This window comes from Anastrepha obliqua, chromosome 5 (genome assembly GCF_027943255.1).
Source record: "Anastrepha obliqua isolate idAnaObli1 chromosome 5, idAnaObli1_1.0, whole genome shotgun sequence".
In the NCBI taxonomy this organism is placed as follows: domain Eukaryota; kingdom Metazoa; phylum Arthropoda; class Insecta; order Diptera; family Tephritidae; genus Anastrepha; species Anastrepha obliqua.
In genome coordinates, this window is record NC_072896.1 from 109,570,002 (window position 1) to 109,593,725 (window position 23,724).

General features: G+C 38.2%; 1 protein-coding gene across 1 annotated transcript in view; it reads left to right on the forward strand.

Annotated features, from left to right (window-relative positions):
- The first annotated feature begins 20,016 nt into the window (after positions 1-20,016).
- Positions 20,017-23,724, forward strand: part of LOC129248215 (probable cationic amino acid transporter) — a 32,425-nt gene continuing 28,717 nt past the window's right edge. Inside the window, exon 1 of the mRNA XM_054887682.1 lies at positions 20,017-21,162. Within this exon, the coding sequence (XP_054743657.1) occupies positions 21,086-21,162 (77 nt within the window). The 5' untranslated portion in view covers positions 20,017-21,085. The remainder of the gene's footprint in view (positions 21,163-23,724) is intronic.

The window sequence follows — 23,724 nt, forward strand, 5'->3', positions numbered from 1 at the left end:
AGCCTTGAAGACGATCCACATCAAGGACGTCCAAGAACACCAATAACAACAGAAATCGTAAGAAAAATACAGAACATCGTATTGCAAATCAGTAGAGTGATTGAAAGAGATTTAGTAAAAACCGTAGGCATCTGAAGTATTGGTTTTCAGAGAGCTATGCGCACAATGGGTTCCGCATTCGCTGACAATGGAACAAAATTACATTCGAATCTGACTTTCTTAGCAGCATTTAGATCGTTTTCGAAAGGATAAAGCGAATTTTGTGCCGCGATGCATAAGTACGGATGAGACTTGGTTCGATCACCATAAAACGCAATCAAAACAAGAGGCTAAATGAGGATGTAAACCCGTTTCTTCAGCTCCGAAACGAGCCCGTGTCTAGAAATCGTCTAAGGAGGAGTAAAAACATTTCTGAGTGCTATTGTAACCTTTTACACCAGCTGAAGGAAGAAACTCGTGAAAAAAGACCCAGATTTTAAAAGCTAAAAATTCGTTTTCACAAGAGCATTTTGACAATGGCTAAAATGCATGAATTAAAGTTCAAATGGTTGGAGCATCCACCGTATTCATCAGATTCGTTTCTAGAACAAAAAGAGTTCAAGCGTTTTTCATCAAATGGTGAGGTCATAACAGCTGTGGAAGCCTTGCCGTCCTTCCAGGTTCTCACTTCAGGGATAGAATACAATACAATAAATTGGAATCTCATTGGAAGAAGTGTATTGATGCTCAACGAGACTATACTGAATAATAAAGTGTATTTCAAGCCATGGAATTATGTTTTCCCTATCGGACCGCAAAACTTATTGAAGAACCTAATACTTGATTTCGAATTTTGTAACTTCCAACAGCGTTGTATTTTAAAAGAACTAATGTCTTACAGATACAGCCTAATTTCTTAAATAAATAAATAAATAAGTATAAATTACTAATACCTATGAAAGTTAGGAAAAATAGCAGCTCCGCTCATTAATTGACGCCTGAATTATTCGACCTACCAATTCTTAAAATTAGTCTAAATCCAATGAATCTGGATTATCTACCTGCTGGAGAGAGAAGAGTTAGACCAGAATAATATACTGGACTACAGCAACTGGAACAAAATTTAACGATTATGTTGGCGTTTCCATTTCTTAATTTTTTCATTTTTTTAAAGCTGTATTTTCCAGTAACCAAACTGAGACACCGTAACTGCAACTACATCTGCCTTACGCGGCAAATAATCGTAATATTTATAAATCCATACATGTATACATTTCTATAAAAAAATGAAGGTATACATATATGTATATTAGGGTGGTCCAAAAATGCATGGGAAAAAATTTATATTAAAACTTTTATGCTGCCGCCCCCCATAATGGTAAAGAATGAAAAATAAAAAGACCCGTATTTTTGTTTTTTTAATCAGACCATATTTAATGGTGCCGCCGGGGCTTTGAAATATCCCATGTATTTTGCATGGGAAAAAAATACTTTTTCGTAGATTTCATGTAAAAACCTGGAAAATGAATATATTTTAACCGGATACCTCAGTTTCTCTTCATAATTGGTCAGGGAATAACAACCAATTATGAAATAATTAATTTTTTTGTATTAACTATTTTTTATTGAACCCCAAAAAGCCCCCATAAAACGAAAATCTAAGAAAAAATCGAAAAACATTATTTTATATTACTTTTATGAAAATAGTTAATACAAAAAAAATTAATTATTTCATAATTGGTTGTTATTCCCTGACCAATTATGAAGAGAAACTGAGTTATCCGGTTAAAATATATTCATTTTCCAGGTTTTTACATGAAATCTACGAAAAAGTATTTTTTTCCCATGCAAAATACATGGGATATTTCAAAGCCCCGGCGGCACCATTAAATATGGTCTGATTAAAAAAAAAAAAAATACGGGTCTTTTTATTTTTCATTCTTTACTATTTTGGGGGGCGGCAGCATACAAATTTTTTTTTTGGACCACCCTAATGTATATATATGTACAAGTAAGTAGAGCGCAACTTACCTCGCAACATCGCGACTATTGCAACATCCTATTTGCAGCTCTTAAGTGCTGCTGTGGATGTGCAAATTCGCGCAAAATAAGCGGAATCACTTGAAAATACGTTGAACTCAATAACAAGACCGCCACCACCTCAGCATACGCTGGCAAACGAGCAAGCATACATACCATATATCTACATATGTTAGATATGCAGCTATGTAAATACAGGCTCATGCTGGCCTTTCACTTAACACCTGCCAGAGTTACCATTGCCATTGGAGTGCCGAGTGCGGAGTGCTTGTATAGTAGCTGTTGCAATGTATTCACCTCATAAGGATATTTACGCACGCCTGAGTAGCGGAAAAGACAGAAACAAACGAGTGAGAGCCCGCACTTCGATGCAAGCCCGGTAAGACCTGCATCGCCCAGGTGAGGGTCAAGGAGTGCACGCGTATGCAGGGCATTGATAGTGCTAGAGATTTTTACACGACTTAATTTAATTTAATTTATTTAAGTGCATTTCCTTCCTTTTAGTGTGCTAATGGGGTTGGTAGCTTTTACTCCAACCATCAGTCGTGAACGTATGAGTGGGCACAACTATGATATAAGCAGATGGATGCACGCATATTCAGGCATATGGATATGTGTATGTGTTTGTGTGTGTTCATACGCATAACGCACGTCATGGAAGAACTCTGCCTTCAATGGCGTCCTTCCGTTTCCTGTTCTATTTTCCGTTTCTGCCAACTATTTTCCATTTACATACTCGCGCAGTTCTTCTCGCCCGCTGCTGCTGCTGCTGTTGCTGTTGCTGCAGCTTTTGTGTCTGCTGCATTTGTTGCCGCTTTGCATAGTTGCGTTTTTGTTGCATCATTAATGAGTTCGCACATTCGTAGCTGAAGTCGGCGTTGTTGGCACCGGCATCAACTTATTCAATGCTTTGGGAGGCAGTCGCCAAGGTATGAACGCGAGCAGTGATTTCGTTCAATCATTTGCATATTAATGTGCATACATATATAACACATACTAGTGTATAATTCGTACATACATACATACATGTATAATATAAGTACATGTATTGCTTTTATCTATTGACATTTGTTTGATATTTCATCTGTTGGACTGCCTCATCCGTTAACTTCCTCTTGTTTGGGCATGTTTTCATATACAGGCAGCCATTAGGGATGTCATTCCCGGGATTATGTTATATTTTGAGTCCAGGAATTTCGGGATTCTTTGCCAATCATTTCGGGATTTCTAATTTCTTACGAAGCAATCTCAATAGATGAAATCAGATTGATGTTACCAAAAACGAAATGTGGAAAAGCTCCAGGCTCAGACAAGATCCCATATGAGTTTTTTAAAAATGCCAATGACCGGTTTCTGGTTGAGTTGGCAAACGTTTTTAATAGGCTGTATAATATGGGCCAAGTAGCTGAATGTTTCGAAACAAGTCTGATGTATCCGCTCTTTAAAAAAGGCGATAGGAAATCTCCTTCCAATTATAGAGGTATCTCATGCATGAATTGTGTTGCAAAGATAATGACGGGCATTTTAAATGAGCGACTCACAAGCTGGGTAGAAAATAAAAATATTATAACAGAATTTTAAGCAGGTTTCAGAAAGCGACATTCAACCGTAGATAACATATAAAACCTAGCAGCAATAGTCCATATTAAGTTTAGGGAGAAGAAAAAAGTGTACGCGTTTTTGTGGACTTTAAAGCCGCTTTTGATACTGTCCCTAGACAACTATTGCTATATAAGCTTCATGAAATAGGAATCTCTACCAAAATGGCAAACTTTATTGAAAGTTATTACAGAAATACATGTTCGATAGTAAAAGTAGGAGATGAAATGAGTGAAAAATTCAAAATATCGTCCGGAGTAAAGCAAGGGTGCCTGCTTTTACCTTTGCTCTTTGCTCTTTACTTGAATGACCTGCACGACTGCTTAGAGGGGGGACTCTTTATAGATGAGTTAAATATCCGTTTGCTATTATATGCTGACGATATCGTCATATTGGCAGATGAGGTTAGAGCTCTTCAAAAAATGATAAGCAAAGCTATTTAAACGATAATACTGAAATATATAAAATTATGTGGATTATGAAAGCCAGATGTGATTTAATATACTTGGGAAGCCAAAGGAATTTAAATTGCACTTTATGTATTGTAACTTAAATGAATTAGAAGACATCACGCATTTCTTAGGAAATGGCCTGATACTTAAAAGAATTCGTGAAAGTTTTTTTGGAAAATGTAGTTTAAACCGAAATGAAATCATAGACATTTTAAATGGTATTGGCGCTTCTGGATATAATTACTTATTTAAGTTCATCACTGGTGCTATAGAATATCGAAAATTCATTTTAAGTGAATTCAATACAAGCTTATAAATTAAAAAAATAAATTACGTAAATAAATTAAATTAAATTAAATTACTGTCAATACCCTAAGAACTGTATCTATACATGGATTTATTTAAACTTTTACGATTGTATCTGTTATTTGATGTAACATATGTATAGGGTGGGCCATGTAAAATTTTCTTTTTAAATCGGCTATAAAAAAACTAATCAATATTTTTCCAAACTTTTTTTTTATTTTGAAGATTGAACATTGTCATTTATGAATAAAAAATAATATCGTTCAAATGACTGCCACGACTGGCTTTACAGTAGGCCATTCAATCAATCCAATTTTCAAGCACATTTTCGATTGTTTGGGCTCGAATTTCGTGAATGGCAACTTCAATTTCGTGTTTTAAAGCATCAATCGTCTCTGGATGGTTCTAATAGCATTTGTCCTTAACGGCTCCCCACAAAAAATAGTCCAACGGGCTTAAATCACAGCTCCGAGGCGACCAATTGATATCGGAATCCAAAAACGGTAGCCAAAAGTTCGAGTGTAACTTTGGCAGTGTGACAAGTTGCACCGTCCTGTTGAAACCAAATGTCGTCCTCTTCAATTTTTGGAAACAAAAACTCGTTGAGCATGTCACGGTAACGCTGGCCCCTATGATGCCGCCAGACCAAAAACCGCTCCAAACAGTGACTCGTTGTGAATGCATTTGCTTCTCTACAGTAACGTGTGGATTTTTTGAGCCCCAAATTCGACAATTTTGCTTATTGACGTAGCCACCGATGTGAAAATGAGTTTCGTCAGAAAAGAAGAAGACTCACCAGTTTGGAAATAGGTTTTCAATATTTCCCAATTTTGTTCAAGCGTATAGCGTCCCATTTCGTAAATGTTAAACCTTTAAGTAAATTGTGAACACATTTGACATGTCATTTGTGTTACCATTCTCAAAAAAATAGGTGGTTCAAAAAGAATGTAAGATTTTTTTCCGACAAACGACCTAGTGTCACTGTCGTACGTTCTAATGTTAATGTTAATTAAGAAGAAGAAGAATAAAGAAGAAGACACAAACTAAATCTGTTCGCATTTGAAATGAAGGCAAATATTTCGGGATTTGCAATTTCTTAGGAAGCAGACATGAAGACAGAAAATCCACTTTTCTATCAAAAAGCCACATTTAAAAGGACTTTGTGTTTACAACACTTTTGAGGTAGAAATCAGCTGGGTTTTTGTGTTCGCTGTTCAATTTTTCGAATGACTGAAATATCAGAATTCGTATTGTATCAAATAATACTAAAGTGCTGGGGTAACTTTTTATTATTCTTAGTAAAACTTTTTATATGATACTTAACTCAATTCAGTGCTAACATTTTATGTTTTTAATATTCAAGCTTTTAATGCCGAATGTCTTAAAAATATGCTGAAATAAGCACACATTTCTCGAAATTTAAATTAATTACTAAGAAAAGTAAAATCTATAGAACGAGAAAAGTATAAGACCAACTTTATTATTGGGCCATTCAAAGCTATTTTTTTTGTTTTTTTTTTTTGTAAATATTTTATTTGCAATCTATCTTAACACAATGATATTCAGCAAATTATGTCTTATAATCTAATAGCAGTGGCAGTATTTGCACAAATGCAAAACTACATATAAAATTACGATATTTGTTCAAGTCTTATATCTTAAATGTATTAAATTTCATTTGCAAGAGTTGCTTATCTTGATATAGGAACTTATGTATTTTGTTTTTTATTTAGTGTTGAATAAATAATTTAATTCAGCAAAATTAGAGAAATGGCAAGTCTAAGATATGATTACGCTTCAGTCGTATTGTTTCATTACTTGAGTCTAATAAGCATATAGCATTAGTATTTACATGGTTTGAGAGCCGTGCAAGATATCTGTTAGAAAATTTTGGAATTTCACGCTTTACAAATGGGATATCTAAGTCCTTGTGTATTGCTTCATTTGTGACAAACCAAGGGGCGTTAACAAGAGCACGCAAAGTTTTTGATTGGTAGAGTTGCAGGATTTCTATATTCGATTTGCTAGCAGTTCCCCAAAGCTGTATACCGTAGGTCCATACAGGCTTTAAAATAGCTTTATATAGTCTTATTTTGTTCTCTAAACTAAGCTGAGATTTGCAACTAAGCAGCCAGTTCATTCGCTTGGTTTTATTTTTAAGCTGCTCTTGTTTGGCCTTAATATGGGATTTCCAAGTAAGGCGTCGATCTAAATGCATTCCTAAATATGTAACCTTGGTATTCGTTGGTATTACAGCATTATTTAAAAATATTCTAGGGCATTTATTTTTTCTTTTAATTTCTATTAATTTACTCCTTTGACTTGATCCATGCATTGAGCCAGTTCGCCATGCTCTCGTAAGAAGTCAACCGCTCTCCAATAAGGGCTGACTGCATTGATCGTAACAGATGGTAATCCGATAGCGCAGTGTCTGAGGAATACGGCGGGCGGGGGGCAAGATTTCCCAATTCACTCCCTCTAAATATTTCTGGACTGATTTAGCAACGTGTGGCGTTGTCATGCAGCAAAATCAGTTTGTCAAGTCTGAAGCGATGCAGAAAATCTTTTCTTTTCTGCCGTTTAAGAAGCATCTCACACGTCACCAAACGTCTTTCGATATCCCTGGCCTTCAATTGATGCCTGGGTGCTACAGTTACCTGTTTTCTGGACCATTCCCATCGCATGAAAACCTTTACCGAGGGTTGATCTGTCAACATCGAACTCTTTACACATAATATCAAGGGTTCGACATATCTATTCATCCAATAATTGTTGTAGTTGGGTATCTTCGATCTCTATTTATCACTCACGTCGAAATCGCCACTTTGGAAGCGTCGAAACCACTATTTACAAGTTCTATTTGATGGTGCGTGATTACCATAAATATTGATCGATATACGACACGTTTTAACTGCACTTTTCTTTAAAATGTTGGTTTTTTCGGGACGAACGTAGAAATTTTTTACTCAGATAAAAAAGAATCTTTACGCTTCAAACGAATGTCAACTACTGCGATCGGAACCACACATACAGGTACACGCCTTCAAATCACCAGTATATTACTGTAGTGAACACAAAAATAGTATCAGCAACGACGCCTCTTTTACAAGGGTGGATACCTATTCCTATACCCAATATATTAAAAACATAAAAAAAAATAGAATTATTGATGTTAGTTTATAATTTGGAGCTTAGTAAATTGTGTGGGCCTCTTTTGATTATAACTGGTTGAAAGCAGCGATTTAAATAATTTTTTGGAATATTTTGATCAATTGTTGACCATTCGAAATTATTCGCACTCTGACGGTTTTAGTCCTATCAAACTGTCTGTATCCATTTTCCATTGAGTTAAGATCAGGGCTTCGATTCCAATTCCATTCTAAATTTGATTTTTTTTCGCTTCCAAAAACTCTTTTGTTGCTTTGAAAGCATGAACAGCTACGTTGACATGCTGGGGAATCCACCACTCATCGATTTTAATATTACAAAAAAAGTAATAAGTACTTCGTCTAGAAGTTCTATATGCTTTACGCTATTCATTAATGTTTTGCCTTTGTCACTAATGGCCGCCTAAACCATGGCAAAACCCCCTCCGGAATTACAAATCATTCTCTTCTAATTTTTCTTCCGTTTATCATGCCAAAAAATTTGTGAACCAGCTGGTCCATATAGATTGCATTTTTCTTTTCATCGGATAAAATTACTCTTTCCCATTCGTCTCCCAAAATTGGTATTAAAGGGTTAAATTTTAAGTGCCGATGTTGAATGTAAACCACACCTAAACGTCAAGTTTTTTTCTGCATTTGATTTAACATTTGGCCGATATTTTGTTCAATACGTAATTGAGCCATACCAATATTATCATAATAAAGAGAAATGATAATAATTTCCTAAAAAACTTGTAGTTTATTTAAAATCAACACCGGCCCTTAAAACTTAACCACCCTTTATTATGCAAATGTCAATCTGTCCTGTTTGAGTCGTGTGGTTAGCTTAGGTTTAGGTGCTCGTTTTACATATTCTGGACTAGAATCAGCTTGCAAAATTTGTTGCCCACGACGGGTAGTAATTTCCAAATTTGTTTTACTAAATTCCAGTATTGTAGTAATTAAATCCCGAAAATCCCGGGATTTAAAATTTCGAAAAAATTGTAATCTCTATTAGGCAGGTGAAGTCCAAAATAAAGAAGACTGAACTAAAATAGAAACGACAGGATCTTTGTTCTCTTTTCCAAAAAGTGTTTCAGGTCATTGACCGGAAAGTCCTTCAGAATGTCGGTACAAGCCTTTTGGATAGACAGTGAGTGATGGATGGTTAAAACGCGATTTATAGTCAAAAATCAGTCACAAGAGTGGATCGATGAGATGGTGCACTATCATGCCAGTTTCCTCCTTCGCGGTATTCAGGGCGAATTTGACGAATGGGATTCAACAAACGCTACAAAGCGCCAAGATAGAAAATTGCATTGACGGCTTGGCCCGTTGTTACGAACTTCTTGTGGACAACTCCTTTGGAATCGTAAAAACAAGTGAGCATTGATTTGATTTTTGACTTCTCCAAATGCGATTTTTTGAGTGGTGGCTTTGACGCGTAGTTTCAGATTTATGTTGAAAACTCCACTTTTCATCACCAGTTACAATGCTGTAAAAGAAGCTCTCGCCTCTTTAATGAGGTCTCTCAAACGTTAAATTCTGACCAATTTTTGGTCCTCAGTTAACTTGTGCGGAATGAAACGTGCACAGACCTTTCGTAACCCCAAATGATCAGTTAAAATACGATAAATCGATGTTTTAGAGATATTCAACTCCGATTCCATGAATTTCAACGATGATTTCGGCTCATTTTTGATAAATCTACGAACAATTTCGATTGAGTTTTCGGTGATTACTGATTTTGGGCGACCCGTATGTTCATTGCCATTTATGTCCTCACAACCATCTCTGAAACGTGTAAACCATTCATAAACTCTGGCACGAGATAGACAATCATGACCATAAACTTTTTTCATCAATTCAAATGTTTCGGTAAACGTTTTACCTTTAAAATCGATGATCTTTGTTTCAAACTCATTTTTGTACCGATGACACAAACATACTGACACTTTGGATGCAATAACTTCGCATCCATTGAACCGAATGTCACCAAGTTTTCATTGGAATTCAGCTAAGGATGTAACTTCCAACACTCTAACTCACTGAGAAGATGGCGCCATCAAACATATAACACCAATCCTGTTTATTTTGGACTTCACCTTGTATGCATATTTTTTTAATGTAAGTGTGAACCCACAATTAAATATACATCAATACAGTTACTGCTATTTTTTGGTGTGTCTGCCTGTTTGTCTGGCACTTTAATTTGACTGTTTTCATATCCGCTGTTCGCATGATGTATGAGTGTTGGCTTGCACTAATCATTTTTTTCACCTAACACACTTGCTGTTACTTACTTACATAGGTCGCGTTGCAGCTTTCTCCCCAGGGCTGTTCTAAATTTTCTAGCACCTCGCATGAATAAAGGAGGAGGTTATCAATCTCAACCATCGGCTACGAGGCTGCCAAACGCATAGGTAGACATTTAAATAAAACTAGACGACTTGCACTCTGTTCGGGATAGAGGCGGACAGAGTCAGAGTTTAAGTACTTATAAATTAGCGTAAAGTTTGACGCCCATCCACCATATAAATATTACAAATATTGAAATCTAGCTTAAAATGCCTCTAACCTGAAGTGTTATTCCGCCCCAACATTCCATTTTTAACGAGACATCCTAGTGGATCACAATGAATGGATATCTCTACGCCGCCGTAGCCGAATGGGTTGGTGCGTGACTGCCATCGGAATTCAGAGAAGAACGCAGGTTCGTATCTCGGTGTAACACCAAAATGAAGAAAAACATTTTTCGGTCGCCCCACGGCAGGCAATGGCAAGCCTCCGAGTGTATTTCTGTCATGAAAAAGCTCCTCATAAAAATATCTGCCGTTCGGAGCCAGCTTGAAACTGAAGGTCCTTCCATTTGTGGAGCATAACCAAGACGCATGCCACCAATGGGAGGAGCTCGGGCCAAACACCCAAAAAGGGTGTGCGCACCATTTGCATATATATATACATATATATATCTATATATCTAGGGTTCCAGTTGAATTGAATCTTCGCCTCGGCTGTCGAAGTTCTCATTTGAATTTCTGAAACTTATTTTTCCTTTTCTCAGCAGGTTACAATTAGCTATTATCTGAGTAAAGCGAGATATAAAACAAAATATTTATTTTAAAAGGCCGCTGCGGACTTCCCAGAGCTGGAAGTAATTACTTACATCGCTACTCCTTCTCGTTCAGTAATTAGAGCAGTTAGTGAACTCTTCACGGTGCACCCCGAATTTGTTGCCTGGGATTAAAATAAGTTACGAAAGTTTTCCGATTGAATGGACTGATGGTATTTTTATCAAAATCCTACAAAAAAGGTGACCTAAGAGATTATGACTATTTGCGTGCTGCCCGCGGAATCTAATATTGCAGCTAGTTTCACCCTCGATCGGCTAAAAGATCACCTCTATTCCACAATCGACTGCGCCCAAGCTGGTTTTCGCGCAAGATTCTCTCGTACTGAGCAAGTAAACGCTGTTAGAATTATCATCGAACATCGAACAGAACAATCGCAGAGTTCAGAGCCAACCATAATTTGATTAAAAAAGCTTTTGACGCGTGCCTAGTAACTTCTTATGGATTGCTCTACGCCGTCGAGGCGTTCCCAAAAAACTCATTTCAATAATTAAAACAACTTATAATGGCGCCAGAGACCGTGTGCTGCACAAGGATTAGCTATCGGAGCCATTCGCAGTTCGAAGTGGAGTTCGCCAGGGATGCACTCTATCGCCATGTATTCTAGAGCAGCCTTAAGCCCTCTTCACAACCGTGTTCTTAAAGAAAATAGATTCCGACCTTCATCGGGAAGCTAGGTCTGCTGAGTATAGCGTATAAGTTGGGTGGACGTGTGGAGATTGCAAGTAACCATATCGAAACAGTGAAGGAATTTACTTACCTCGGATGTAGAAGCTCCTGAATCTTCATCAAAACTAAACCATTGCTTATACCCGACCGATAAATTGAAGTATCTTGCAATTCAGAGCAATTTATGATTACTTCTTCACTCGTTTCGTTGAACTTACCTTTAGCGTCTTATGAATTGCGTTGCCAGCTAACCAATTTAAAACTTCTGCATAGTATTATATATTTTTCTTTCTTGTCTGCGATTTTATACTGCGTCCTCTGAATAATTCACTTGTCACTCACTGTCCCACTCTTTTGGAAATATTAGCATTCAATGCTTCCATAGGTTATTTGCGTTGGGCTCAGTATTTTGGGTAGGTGTTCCTTTGACTAGAGTCTTATCTGAGTTAAATGGTGTTTGGTGGTGATTTGGATCCTTCGCTGCCTTGTGGAGCAGTCCATTGTCTATTACAAGATTATTTTAAAATAATATTAAGTAGTAGAAACAACATCAAGAGGCATGCCACAAATAGGAGGAGGAGCTCGACCAAATACCTAACAAAAGTCTCCGCGCCAATTATTTATTTATGAAGTAGTTTTGTTCTATAGTCAGTGAGAATATTTTTCTTTGAAAAGTGCATATGAATTTTTAATCATAACAACTAAATATCCTGTTATTTAATTTTTCGGTACTAAAAATGCTGGCCAAAGAACAATTTTTAAGTTTTTAAATAAGAGTTTTTCGCATAATAGAATAACTCTTAGTTTCAACTTTTTTTTATCGCCATATAACAAATTTTCGATTTTTTTTTTTTTAACTTAACTTTGGTTGAGGTTAAGAAGGGTTGCCCACAAGGCGGTGTACTCTCTCCCCTTCTCTGGTGCTTCGTGGTGGACTCTCTTCTTAATGATCTGCAGGAAATTGGACACATCCAAGCCTACGCAGACGATGTGTGCGTACTAATCTCAGGACGATCACTTGAAGTTATATGCAATAAAATGCAGGTAGCTCTAAATAAGCTTGAGAATTGGTGCGAATTGCATGGTCTTTCGGTGAATCCTGCAAAAGGTACCTTAGTGCTTTTCACTAGGAAACGCAATATGGAAGGCCTGTTACTACCCACACTGAAAGGGTTAACACTGCAACTGTCTTCTGAGGTTAAATATTTAGGAGTAATCCTAGATAGTAAACTTACCTGGAAGAAGTACGTCGAGCAGAAGGTCTCTCGAACACTAAAAGACTTCTGGCAGTGTAACAGAACCTTTGGCAAGACATGGGGTCTAAGTATGATGTTAGGTAAGAAGTATTATGTTTTAATTCCAGATAGAGATCAATGGTTAAGTCCAGAGAACCTATTAACGGGATACCAGCACACTTTCTATACCGACGGATCCAAAACTAGCGATGGAAGCGGATCTGGATGGTACTTAGACGAATACCCTAAGTACTCCTATGCCACAGGACAGATGGCCACGGTATTCCTTACGGAAGTCTATGCCATCTTGAATGTGGCGTACTGGCTGATTGAGAAAAAGTGGCGGGGTAGCAGTATTGGAATTTGTCGTGACAGTCAAGCTACACTGAAAGCCTTTGCTAACCCACGCTGCTCTTCGAAGTTAGTCGGTGGATGTAAGACAAAACTGAACAGTGTTGCAAAACACAACAAAGTTAGTCTTATTTGGGTGCCGGGACATTGTGGTAATGCAGGGAACGAGTTAGCTGATAAATTGGCAAATAAAGGCTCTGCCACTAGGCCCTGACCCCTTTCCAGGTTCAATTCCGCATCGATTCAACTATGTATTGAGGACTTCATGAGGTCTACCCACAGCGGTCGTTGGTCTGAGTTGAACTCGTGCAGAGTAGCCAAGTGCTTTGTAAAATAACCAAACAGGAAAATAGCGACCTTTCTCCTAAAACTCTGCAATACAGGTGGGTGTAATCACAGGGCACAACGTCTGTGGTCAGCATATGGCTACCATGGGGGTCGTGGACAGCCCGATATGCCTATCCTGCCTTGAGAATGACGACACTGCAGGGCATTTTCTTTGTAGCTGTCTGGCGTTTCCCAGAATCAGACTTAGGATTTTGGGTTGCGATACACTGAGTATGGACAAAGTTCATACTCTTCCTTTTTCGGATCTCTTAAAACTCATCAATGAATCTAAGAGATTTGTGGAAGAGTGACCTCAAACTAATTTATCCGTTTTTACCATCCACCTTTTATCTTTCCTGTCTCTATTCTTTCTACTGATTTCAATGCCGGTGTAGTACAATGGTCTACTGACTGAGTACTTGGACTTGTCCAACCCCCACAAATCTAATCTAAACCTTTGCTTCATCAAAATTATTCACCTGAGTTTTAGTTTAATTTATTTGCTAAACAGGGTTTCCTAAAACTCCCTCTGCGTTTGTTATAAAAAATTCTGCGTGAAAATAAAATAGGTTTCGCCCCTCTTGATGGTTATTCCGACCTATGAGTTTTTGTTTGCGTCACCAGCATCGTTATGGTAGGCGGCTATTGTGAGCTCAGTCATGTATGCGTACATGCGTATCCTTCTATGTACATATGTATGTATAATATGTGCGGATGCATTCGTACCCTGAAGTAACAAAATTGGTAAAGCATCCTAGAGAGTTATAAAGTGTCTTCAAACCAGTGTAAAGTTGATGAGAATTGTAATAGTTGGTACTCGGATTACTTTAGCTGGATTCCTGTCTTTTTTGTTAATATTACGATTGTCAAAGCACAGCAGTTTACCCTCAAACTTGCCTCTCTTCAAATAGCGTCGGGGCCTCGGGTAAGTTAGGTTAGACTAGAACTTCAGCCAGGAAGAGCAAAACTTATGCCTGTATTAAGTTCATTATTTAAATTCAATTAGTAATGTGCCGCTTTCCTAGGGGAAGAGTCATTTATCCGTTTATTAAAATTAAGAACAATTCTTGGAACTCAAGTACACCTGCCAATGAAAAAAGTATTGAGGTACATTCACTAGAGTATTGCACTGGTATACTGGATACTTTTCGAGTTATTCAACAAATAACAAAGAGCGCTCGGGTGCAAGCAACCGCCTTCTCGGGTTTTATTGTTATGAATGTCCATTTTGATGTATATATGAATAAGTTCGTGCGGTTTTACAACAGATGGCGTAACTTGATTATTATTCCATCGATTCACATTTCCAAACATTCATTGGAGAGCTACTGTCGTAAGGCACAAACGTCAGTATAAGTTTTTTATTTGAAGCGTAAACAACAATATTTTTACCACACTTGAAAATGTCGAATTTCGTGCCAAATAATGTGTTTTTGCGGGGAATTCTTCTTCATTATTTTAATATGAAGAAAAAAGCAGCCGAAAGTCATCGTATCTTGGTGGAAGTTTATGGTGAGCATGCTCTAGCTGAGCGAACGTGCCAGAAGTGGTTTGCACGCTTTAAAAGTGGTGATTTTGGCTTGGAAGACGAAGAACGCGAGGGTGCGCCGCCAAAGTTCATGGATACCGAATTGGAGGAATTGCTCGATCAAGATCCGGCTCAAACGCAAGAAGAGGTTGCAAAAACTTTGGGAGTTGATCAATCAACCATTTCCAAACGTTTAAAAGCCATGGGAATGATCCGAAAGGTAGGCCATTGGGTGCCGTATGAATTGAAGCCAAGAGACGTTGAACGCCGTTTTATGGCATGCGAACAACTGCTTCAACGGCACAAAAGAAAGGGTTTTTTGCATCGAATTGTGACTGGCGATGAAAAGTGGGTCCATTATGACAATCCAAAACGTCGGGCAACGTATGGATGCCCTGGCCATGCTTCAACATCGACGTCGGCGCAGAATATTCATGGCCTGAAGGTTATGCTGTGTATCTGGTGGGACCAGCTGGGTGTTGTGTATTATGAGCTACTGAAACCGAATGAAACGATTACGGGGGATGTCTACCGACGACAATTGATGCGTTTGAGCCGAGCACTGCGAGAAAAACGGCCGCAATACGCCGATAGACACGACAAAGTTATTTTGCAACATGACAATGCTCGGCCACATGTTGCACAAGTGGTCAAAACATACTTAGAAACGCTCAAATGGGATGTCCTACCCCACCCGCCGTATAGTCCAGACCTTGCGCCATCCGATTACTATCTCTTCCGATCGATGCAACATGGCCTGGCTGACCAGCACTTCCGTAATTACGATGAAGTCAAAAAATGGATCGATTCGTGGATTGCGGCAAAACCGACCGAATTTTTCACAAAGGGAATCCGTGAATTGCCAGAAAGATGGGAAAAAGTAGTAGCAAGCGATGGACAATACTTTGAATATTAAATTTGTAACCATTTTACGTCAATAAAGTTTCAAATTTCGAAAAAAAAACCGCACGAACTTATTCATAGTCCTATTAATATAAATAAATATATATATATATATATATTCCCTATATATACGTGGTGTGTTCAAAAAGTATCGCGAATTTTGAATTTTCCCAGGTGAGGTATATTCGAGTTTCGATTTTTTTGTGGCGATATGTTGGTACTCATGTGAACCTGTATCAAATTTTGTCTGAACAACGAAATTAAATGCGCGGATGCACTCCGAATGTTGACTGTGAAGCAATTTACGGAGAAGCAATTTTGGACCAAAGCAACGTTTATCGGTGGCACAAAATGTTCTCAGAAGGCCGAGAAAATGTGAACAACGAAAAGAACGCCGGACGCCCGAGCACTTCAACAACACATGAAAAAATTGATGAAAAACGATAACGGGTAAAACGGTACATAAGGAATATTACCTGCAAGTTATGCGCATCACGATAACGCCCCTGCTTAGACACACTAATGATGACAAAGCCCCCGTATTCCCCAAATCTTGCCCCTGTTGCTTTTTCTTCTATTCTTGGTGCTCTTACCAGCACGATGAAGCAACTCACGATTATTCTCCCTTACCACTTGATGTTTGAATCATGCCTGAATCGTTCAATGGAGGCTTTTCTATTTATTACCTTTTGCAATTCGTAGTTGAATCATGTCTGAATCATGCCTGAATCATGCCTGAATCACAAGTGAGGACTTTCGTTAATATTTTTCGTTTAGAAATTATAAAATTTATATATTTTTGTTTTCATTAAAAAAATTTTACAAATAAAATGAGGAGCTTTTTCATGGCAGAAATACACTCGGAGGTTTGCCATTGCCTGCCGAGGGGTGACCGCTATTAGAAAAATGTTTTTATTAATTTTAGTTTCACCGAGATTCGAACCAACGTTCTCTCTGTGAATTCCAAATGGTAATCACGCACCAACCCATTCGGCTACGTCGGCCATTTGTGGAACAACATCAAGGCGCACACCACAAATAGGAGGAGGAGCTCGGCCAAACACTCGAAAAGGGTGTACGCGCCAATTATATACATATATATGTATATACCCGGAGATTCGAACTCACGAATTTTAAACTTTTAGCCAAGCATCTATTCATTCGGCTATGGCAACCTTACAACAACAACAGCCAAATTTCACACTAGAACTTTTTTCTGAGCAGCCACATTATAAGCATACAAATGAATTATCTTGGCGTTTAAAGTACAGTAGTAGATATATTTTTCACTTATATAAAATTGCTAATGGTAATGTAGAATGCATATGAGCTGTGTTATGTGACAGGTCAAGATATTTTGAAATAATTTTGATAATACACTTAATATCAATACAATTTAGTTAATTAGATACTTAATACTTCACATTCGTGCATGCATATTAGGGCGGGTCGATTTAAAAATCGCTCATTGCTCTGTGAAAATCGTATTCTAGGGATCAAAATAAGAAACTTTGCCGAAGGAACCATACCTCTAAAACGAATTCTGATGTCCCCCAATTTGGGTCGAACGAAAAATCCTACTTTGACCCATTTAAAGTGCTCCAATCGAGTCCAAACGTATGACCGACCCCCACTAACTTTGGACGGCCGATCCACTCATGCCAGTGGCACACCCCCTGGAACTCCCCTGGGGGGTTCCCCATACAATCACTTCAAAATATCACCATTTTTGGCCTTTACATGAGAAAAGAAACTAAAAAGTTCGACCCAAAATGGGGGCATCAGAATTCGTTTTAGAGGTATGGTTCCTTCGGCAAAGCTTCTTATTTTGATCCCTAGAATATGATTTTCGCAGAGCAATGGGCCATTTCTTTGCCTCCCCACAAATCGACCCGCCCTAATGCATATACTTAGAATTAATTTATTTATCTCACAAGAAATAACCCATAAGCCTGAAAGAAAAATGTACAAATAACAGCAGTATTTTATTTTGCCTAACACCAAATCATGGCATTTTACATTTCAATGCAACGCTAAATTTAATTCTGTTGACTACGCTCCGCTATGTTAACTTTCTTCTGTTAACTTTTCCGCGGCCGTGGTGAAATAATAAACATTTCTTACCCGCGTTTTGTTAGCATTTGACATTTAACCTGCTCATTCGTTCCTGAGGTCGAATTTACGTTCTCTGCTATTTGTGTATTTGGGGGTGGAAAACACCAGGGGATGAAGATGAACATCTTACAGTGTTCTATTAAACTTAACATACAAATGTTCTTTCTAAAAACCAACCCTGAATGCATCTTCGAAAAGTAAAAAGTAGCGTTAATAATAAAATATTATTTCATCTGCTTTTGTTTTATCTCAAAAAGTTGGATATGTCAATCATGAATTTAGAAAGCTTGAACAATGAAAAAGGTTATACTCTTCGGCTCAAAGGAAATGAAAAATATATTTTGGTATAAAATGAAATGAAACTACAAAATTTGTAATCGATACTCACACACAGCCCGCGACAAAACCAAGGAACATCAACATTTGGCTAGTTTTGAATATTTTCCTTTTTCGTAATTTTTTTATAAAATTATGGCTTATTTTCTAAAAAAAATCATATGAATCCCAAATTCAAATTTAAATAAAGATTAGGAAAATGAAAAATTCCACAAAGTTTCCATCACAACATAAGTATGTATGTATATAAGTAAAAATTACAAAAAAATCTTTAACATAAATCCAAGCTTAAAACTTTGTATAAATAAAAAAACAATCAAAACATGTTCATCGAAATTTCACACTTTCTAATCTGATAATTTATGAAAACGTCAAGTACACAGTTTTGTAGCTAAAAAGCCGTACTAGTTTTAAAATAACCTGCAGAATAGCTTCAAATTCATTGTATCTATTTTAATATTTTTTGTGTTCATGTTGTGCTTCAAGCTTTTTTTTATTAATTACTAGCTTTACCCGGCGCGCGTTGCTCCACCTACAACTAAAATAAATTTAAGACAAATAACTTTAAAGAAAAATCAGTAAAAAAAAATCAAATATTCAATTCATTCTAAACCATTTTATTGATTTTGTTTATTTCAAAAAAATTGTGACATTACAAAGTTTAGTTTTCAATTCGATGTTTATTGAAGTGCTGTGGGATACACAATATTTCTTGTTTTTTCATCTGGTGCGTAGACGAATAAATCAGAAGGTTTTCCGACACATGAGCAAGCCACATAGAACTCTCCATGGATTCCCCAAATTTAATCCACACACTTGTAACGATTGTCCTTGTGCTTTGTTAATAGTCATTGCGAGAGCGAGTCGCACCGGAAACTCTAAACGTTTGAATTCGAATGGCAACAGTACGTCCTCTCCTTTGAATTTTCCAGTCAAAGTTGTTGCCTCGATAACATTATTCATCATTTTCTTGATTCAGAGTCTGGTTCCCTTGCAAAGTCGTGGTGGATTTATGCTTCGAAGAAGAATGATGGATACGCCAATTTTAAACGTATCATAAGAACGTGCGGCGGCATGCCTGGCAAATCAAGCGAATTCAAGAATTTAGTTGGATAGTTGACAACCTCGTCTTGATTCTCCACAGTATCGATGGACTTATATGTGGTCGTTTCACTGGGTATTCCATGCTGAATGGTGAAGTTAATGGTATTGACATCGAAGTTTTTGGCTGCTAATATAGCACGCGTACTGAGCCACTGATGGTTTTTGTAGTTTTGTGCAATGTTTGGGAAAACTTTTTGCACCAATTCGTCGATGCTTCATGTGATCTTACAGAAGTTTGCTGGCAGGGTGATACATTGTGTAGATTGAATTTACATTCGCCTATTTTCAATATCCAGTAGTTTTCAAAGTCAATTTCTGTAAATGACGCCATAGAGCTGATGATTAAGACATGCATTAAGTTCATCAGCGGGTGTTGAACGTGGTATAATGCGCAGTGTTGGTCGAAAATCAGCAGACAATAAAATGAGTGCGCCACCGAAGATCCGTCTGTTTCCTCTCAAATCTCGCAGTGTACGACCAAGCGCTTCCAATGCGTTCTTGTGAGACATTGTAAAAGTACATGGTCATACTGATTTTCATGACAATCGGTTGAATGGGGCAGTAGTTGCTACTCTGCAGCGCCACCTGGTGGAAAAATACATATATATACCAATTTATATAAAAATCGGTCCAGTAGTTTTTGAGTTCATCGATGACATACAGACAAACATTCATTTTTATTTATAAAGATTTGCTCATAAAGTCATATTACTAAGATAACTTACCTTCAAATACAAATTTTTTTAAATATAAAAGTGAAATTTTACTAGGTGCTGAGTTTTGTGAATCACTGTTTTCACTGTTATGTAGAATATTTGTGCGCGTGCAAGTGCTCATGTGCCGGCAAAGCGTGATTGAGAAGAACATAAAATGTGACAGCTGTTCTGCGTTGGTCTAAATAGTTTCGGTGGGTAGGTGAGAGAAATGGAGTTGAAGAATAACGAAAAATACTACGAGTGGTGCAAAGCCTATTGTTTACAACGTGAATGTGAAAAATATGTGGCCCATAGCGAGATGCGAGAGAAAAGAGAGCACGTTGAGAGAGGGTGATGACGATAGGCGGAAAAAAATAGCTGCTTGTCGCAGTGTTGCCAAAGAGGCCACAAAATGCAATTTTCTCCCTGAAAATTAGCAAAAGAAAGTAGTGACAAGGAAAAGCAACGCAAATCGTGCAACAAATCACCACCCCGGCAATTTAGTTCGTTTTGTGAGCTTCATAAAGAAACAACCAACGGCACTTTTACGTTCGACAGGCAGCGCTGCGAATTTTCAATGCAATAGTTGTTGTACGCAACCGGGGGACGAGCGAGTGTGTGGAGTGTGAGAGGGGTGTGGGCTGTAGTGGAATAGAAAAAAAAGTGATTAAAACAAAATTAAAGAATATTTAAAAAGTTCGAAAGCCAAGTGTAAATGAGCGACAATAATTGGCTATAACTAATGGCTGGCTAAAAATAAGCGCAGAGTAAAATATACCTGAATTAGCCAATTTAATGCAGCTGCATAGTTTTAGCAGAGCTAACAAGAAAGAGAAGTGAACGAAAAAACTGCAAAGTGTGTATTTACGCACACTTCGAATTGGGATTGAATTTTGAACAAAGAAAGAAAAAATCAATTGAAACAGAAAAGTTCAAATAAAAATTGTACATTAGTATATGTATGCACAAGTGTGTATGTGTGTGTGTTGAAAAAAATTTAGCCTGCATTGAGCAAAACTGTGAAAATAATACAGAAAATTCAAAAAACCTGCTCGTGCGCATAACCACAAAAAAGCCCTAATATTTGGCAGTCTGCCATCCAAACAAAACAGAAAAAGGTGCAAAAAGAAATCGCAGCCGCCAAGGGCTAGCCCGCTCCAAAGCAAAGAATGCAAAACAAACCAACAATTAAATACACAAGTAAACTAGCAAATACAATATACAACGGACCAATGGGTACGGTGAGGTGAGTAAAGCGGCGAAGGTGGTGGTTGTAGAGGAGCGCCATGTCAGCGCGTGCCACTCAAGTGTGGCAGGCAAAAGACGTCGCTTGCTTACTTACATATGCATATTAAGGATATGCCGCATGAATACCAGTCAGCCTCAGTATTTGTATGGTAAACGCCATCATCTTTTTTCACCCCCCTTTTCATCGTTGGCGTTCAGATGCTTTGAAACGTTGCTGGCCTGCCACTTGTGATTCAGCTGTCAATTTATGCAAAACTATGCAATTTCCATTCCATGCGCCCCACCGCTTATCTGTGGCTGTGGCCATTATGGCTGGTGCTCTCGACGATTGGGTACTTACTCTTAATTAGCATTTAACTGCCATTTACGTTTCGGTATTTGAATGCCTGCAACTTAGCGTTCTCAATAGGCAATCGATAAATTGATTTTTGATTTTAGCAACCACTACAAATGTTCGTTTCTTTTCGACCTAATGGACAAGTATGTACGAGTATATGTAACTTTTTGTTGTTCGCGTTATTCGTACTCGTATGGCAGAGTGTTCAAGGTGATGAAATAAGTTGATTTCGATATGTCAGTTTGTTCGTCTATTCGTTCTTAAGTGCTGCTATGAGCGAAATAGCTTGAACAAAAATTTCGATGTCTAATTTATGTTTCTGTTAAATGTCTTTTGTTTTCTGCTTGTTTTCTGTTAGATGTCTACAATAAGCCATATCTCCTTATTCTTCGTCAGCAACACTAATATCCAAGGTGGAGCCAAAAGCGGTTAAGCCTGGTGCGAATCAGGACAGTGCCGATTTAGATAAACCTTGTATGTTAGTGATCCTTAAAAGCGCAACAAGCTACCCGCAAGACAGCTCTTGCCAACAAGCGCTATTTGGGTCTGAGTAGGCAATTGAGTACTAAAGCTCTCTCTCGACAAAAAAAAACTAACACCTCATAAGGCTCTCATCATACCCCTCCTATCGTATGGCGCAGAAGCTTTGACGATGATAACATCATAAAACGTCCCTTGGAGTGTTTGAGAGAAAGATTTAGCGTAAGATTTTTAGACCTTTGCACGTTGGTGATGGCGAGTATCGTAGGCGATAGAATAAAGAGCGCACAAGCTTTACGACGACAGAGACATAGCACATCGAATAAAGATCCAGCGGCTTCGTTTGCTGGATCACGTCGTCCGAAACGCTCTGGCTCTGAAAGTTCCGGCTGGTAGTAGCAGAGAAGAGTAAGACCTTTTATATGTTAGAAAGATCAGGTGAAGAAGGGCTTGGCTTCACTTAATTTTTCGAACTGGTGCCGGTGAGCACGAGAAAAAACTCGGCCAAAATCGCTTAAGGGGTTACGGCGCCAATTAAAAAGAAGACAGCCGAAGAAAAAGGAGAGGAAATATGAAGAAAGTTGCAACTTTGGCTAAGGCAAGGGTGATAGATTTCAAGGTTTGGCCCTTCGAAGCAAAATTGTGAGAGTAACTTCGGCTGCCACTTCACATGGAACTTGTCAGCAGTATTGCGGTAGCTCATTGCTCACGTATTTTTACGCCCTTCCAATCAGTCGTTGTTCCGACAGCAGTGAAATAACACAATCTCGGTTTGACGGTCATATCCCAGGTTACGTCAGCAAGCCAGCTGATTTCTTAAAAATCGTTGAGAGTCAGTTATATTTCTGATGCTGACCACACCTTCTGAATTATCTTTACCGTGTGACCAAGGTGAGTACTCAACTTTCTTTGTTGTCAGGGGAGCGTGACTCTTCTCTTTCCACCCAGTGTTCCGTGCGAGTAGAATGGTAAGAAAGAAGAAAGTCTCGGAAAAGTCTTGGGACCGGAATCGGATATGCCTGGAAGCTCGACCCAACTGCCCGCCTGCTAACCAACAGGTTGGTAAAGAATCGTGATCGTCGGTTGCTTCTGCCTCTAAGTCACTTTGTCTCTCCCTCTAAGATTACTCTTTAGAACGCTTTAGAGGTAATGAGACTTGAGATATATTTCAATAAAGAAAAAGTTTCATTTTCCACAGGACAAAGCGATTTCTTCGAGAAACTCGAGGAAGGCTTTGGCGGTTCGAAATATGAACCGAAATTCGAGGTTTCCATATAATTTCTATCAGGAATTTTATTTTGTATGCTCATAGTCTGGTCGCCTTGTATGGACGTAGAGGCGCTATAGGAAAAAGATGCGTCCTCTCGAATAAAGTTACATTTTGGCATTTGGCCTTTTTGAAGTCTTTGTATGGTGGAACTAGCTAGAAAGGACGACACCAGTTAAGAAGCCAGAGAGGCTCCAAAAGGTTTACCCACATTGGAATCAGTGGGATGCTTCGGACCACTACTACACTAGCTCTTAACGCTATGCTTAACCCATGGATATCATAGGGCAAACTGCCACTGCACTCGCCGCAATCAGATTAAGGTGTTCGGGCCACAAGCTACACTAAGTTTATCACCATAGTGCTTGATCAATGTACACCCTTGTTGGGTCCGAGCAGGACTTTTTCTATACATATTCGCTCAAGGGAGGAATGTGCGGGGTGAAATATTTGGAGACAGGGCATGTCAAACATAA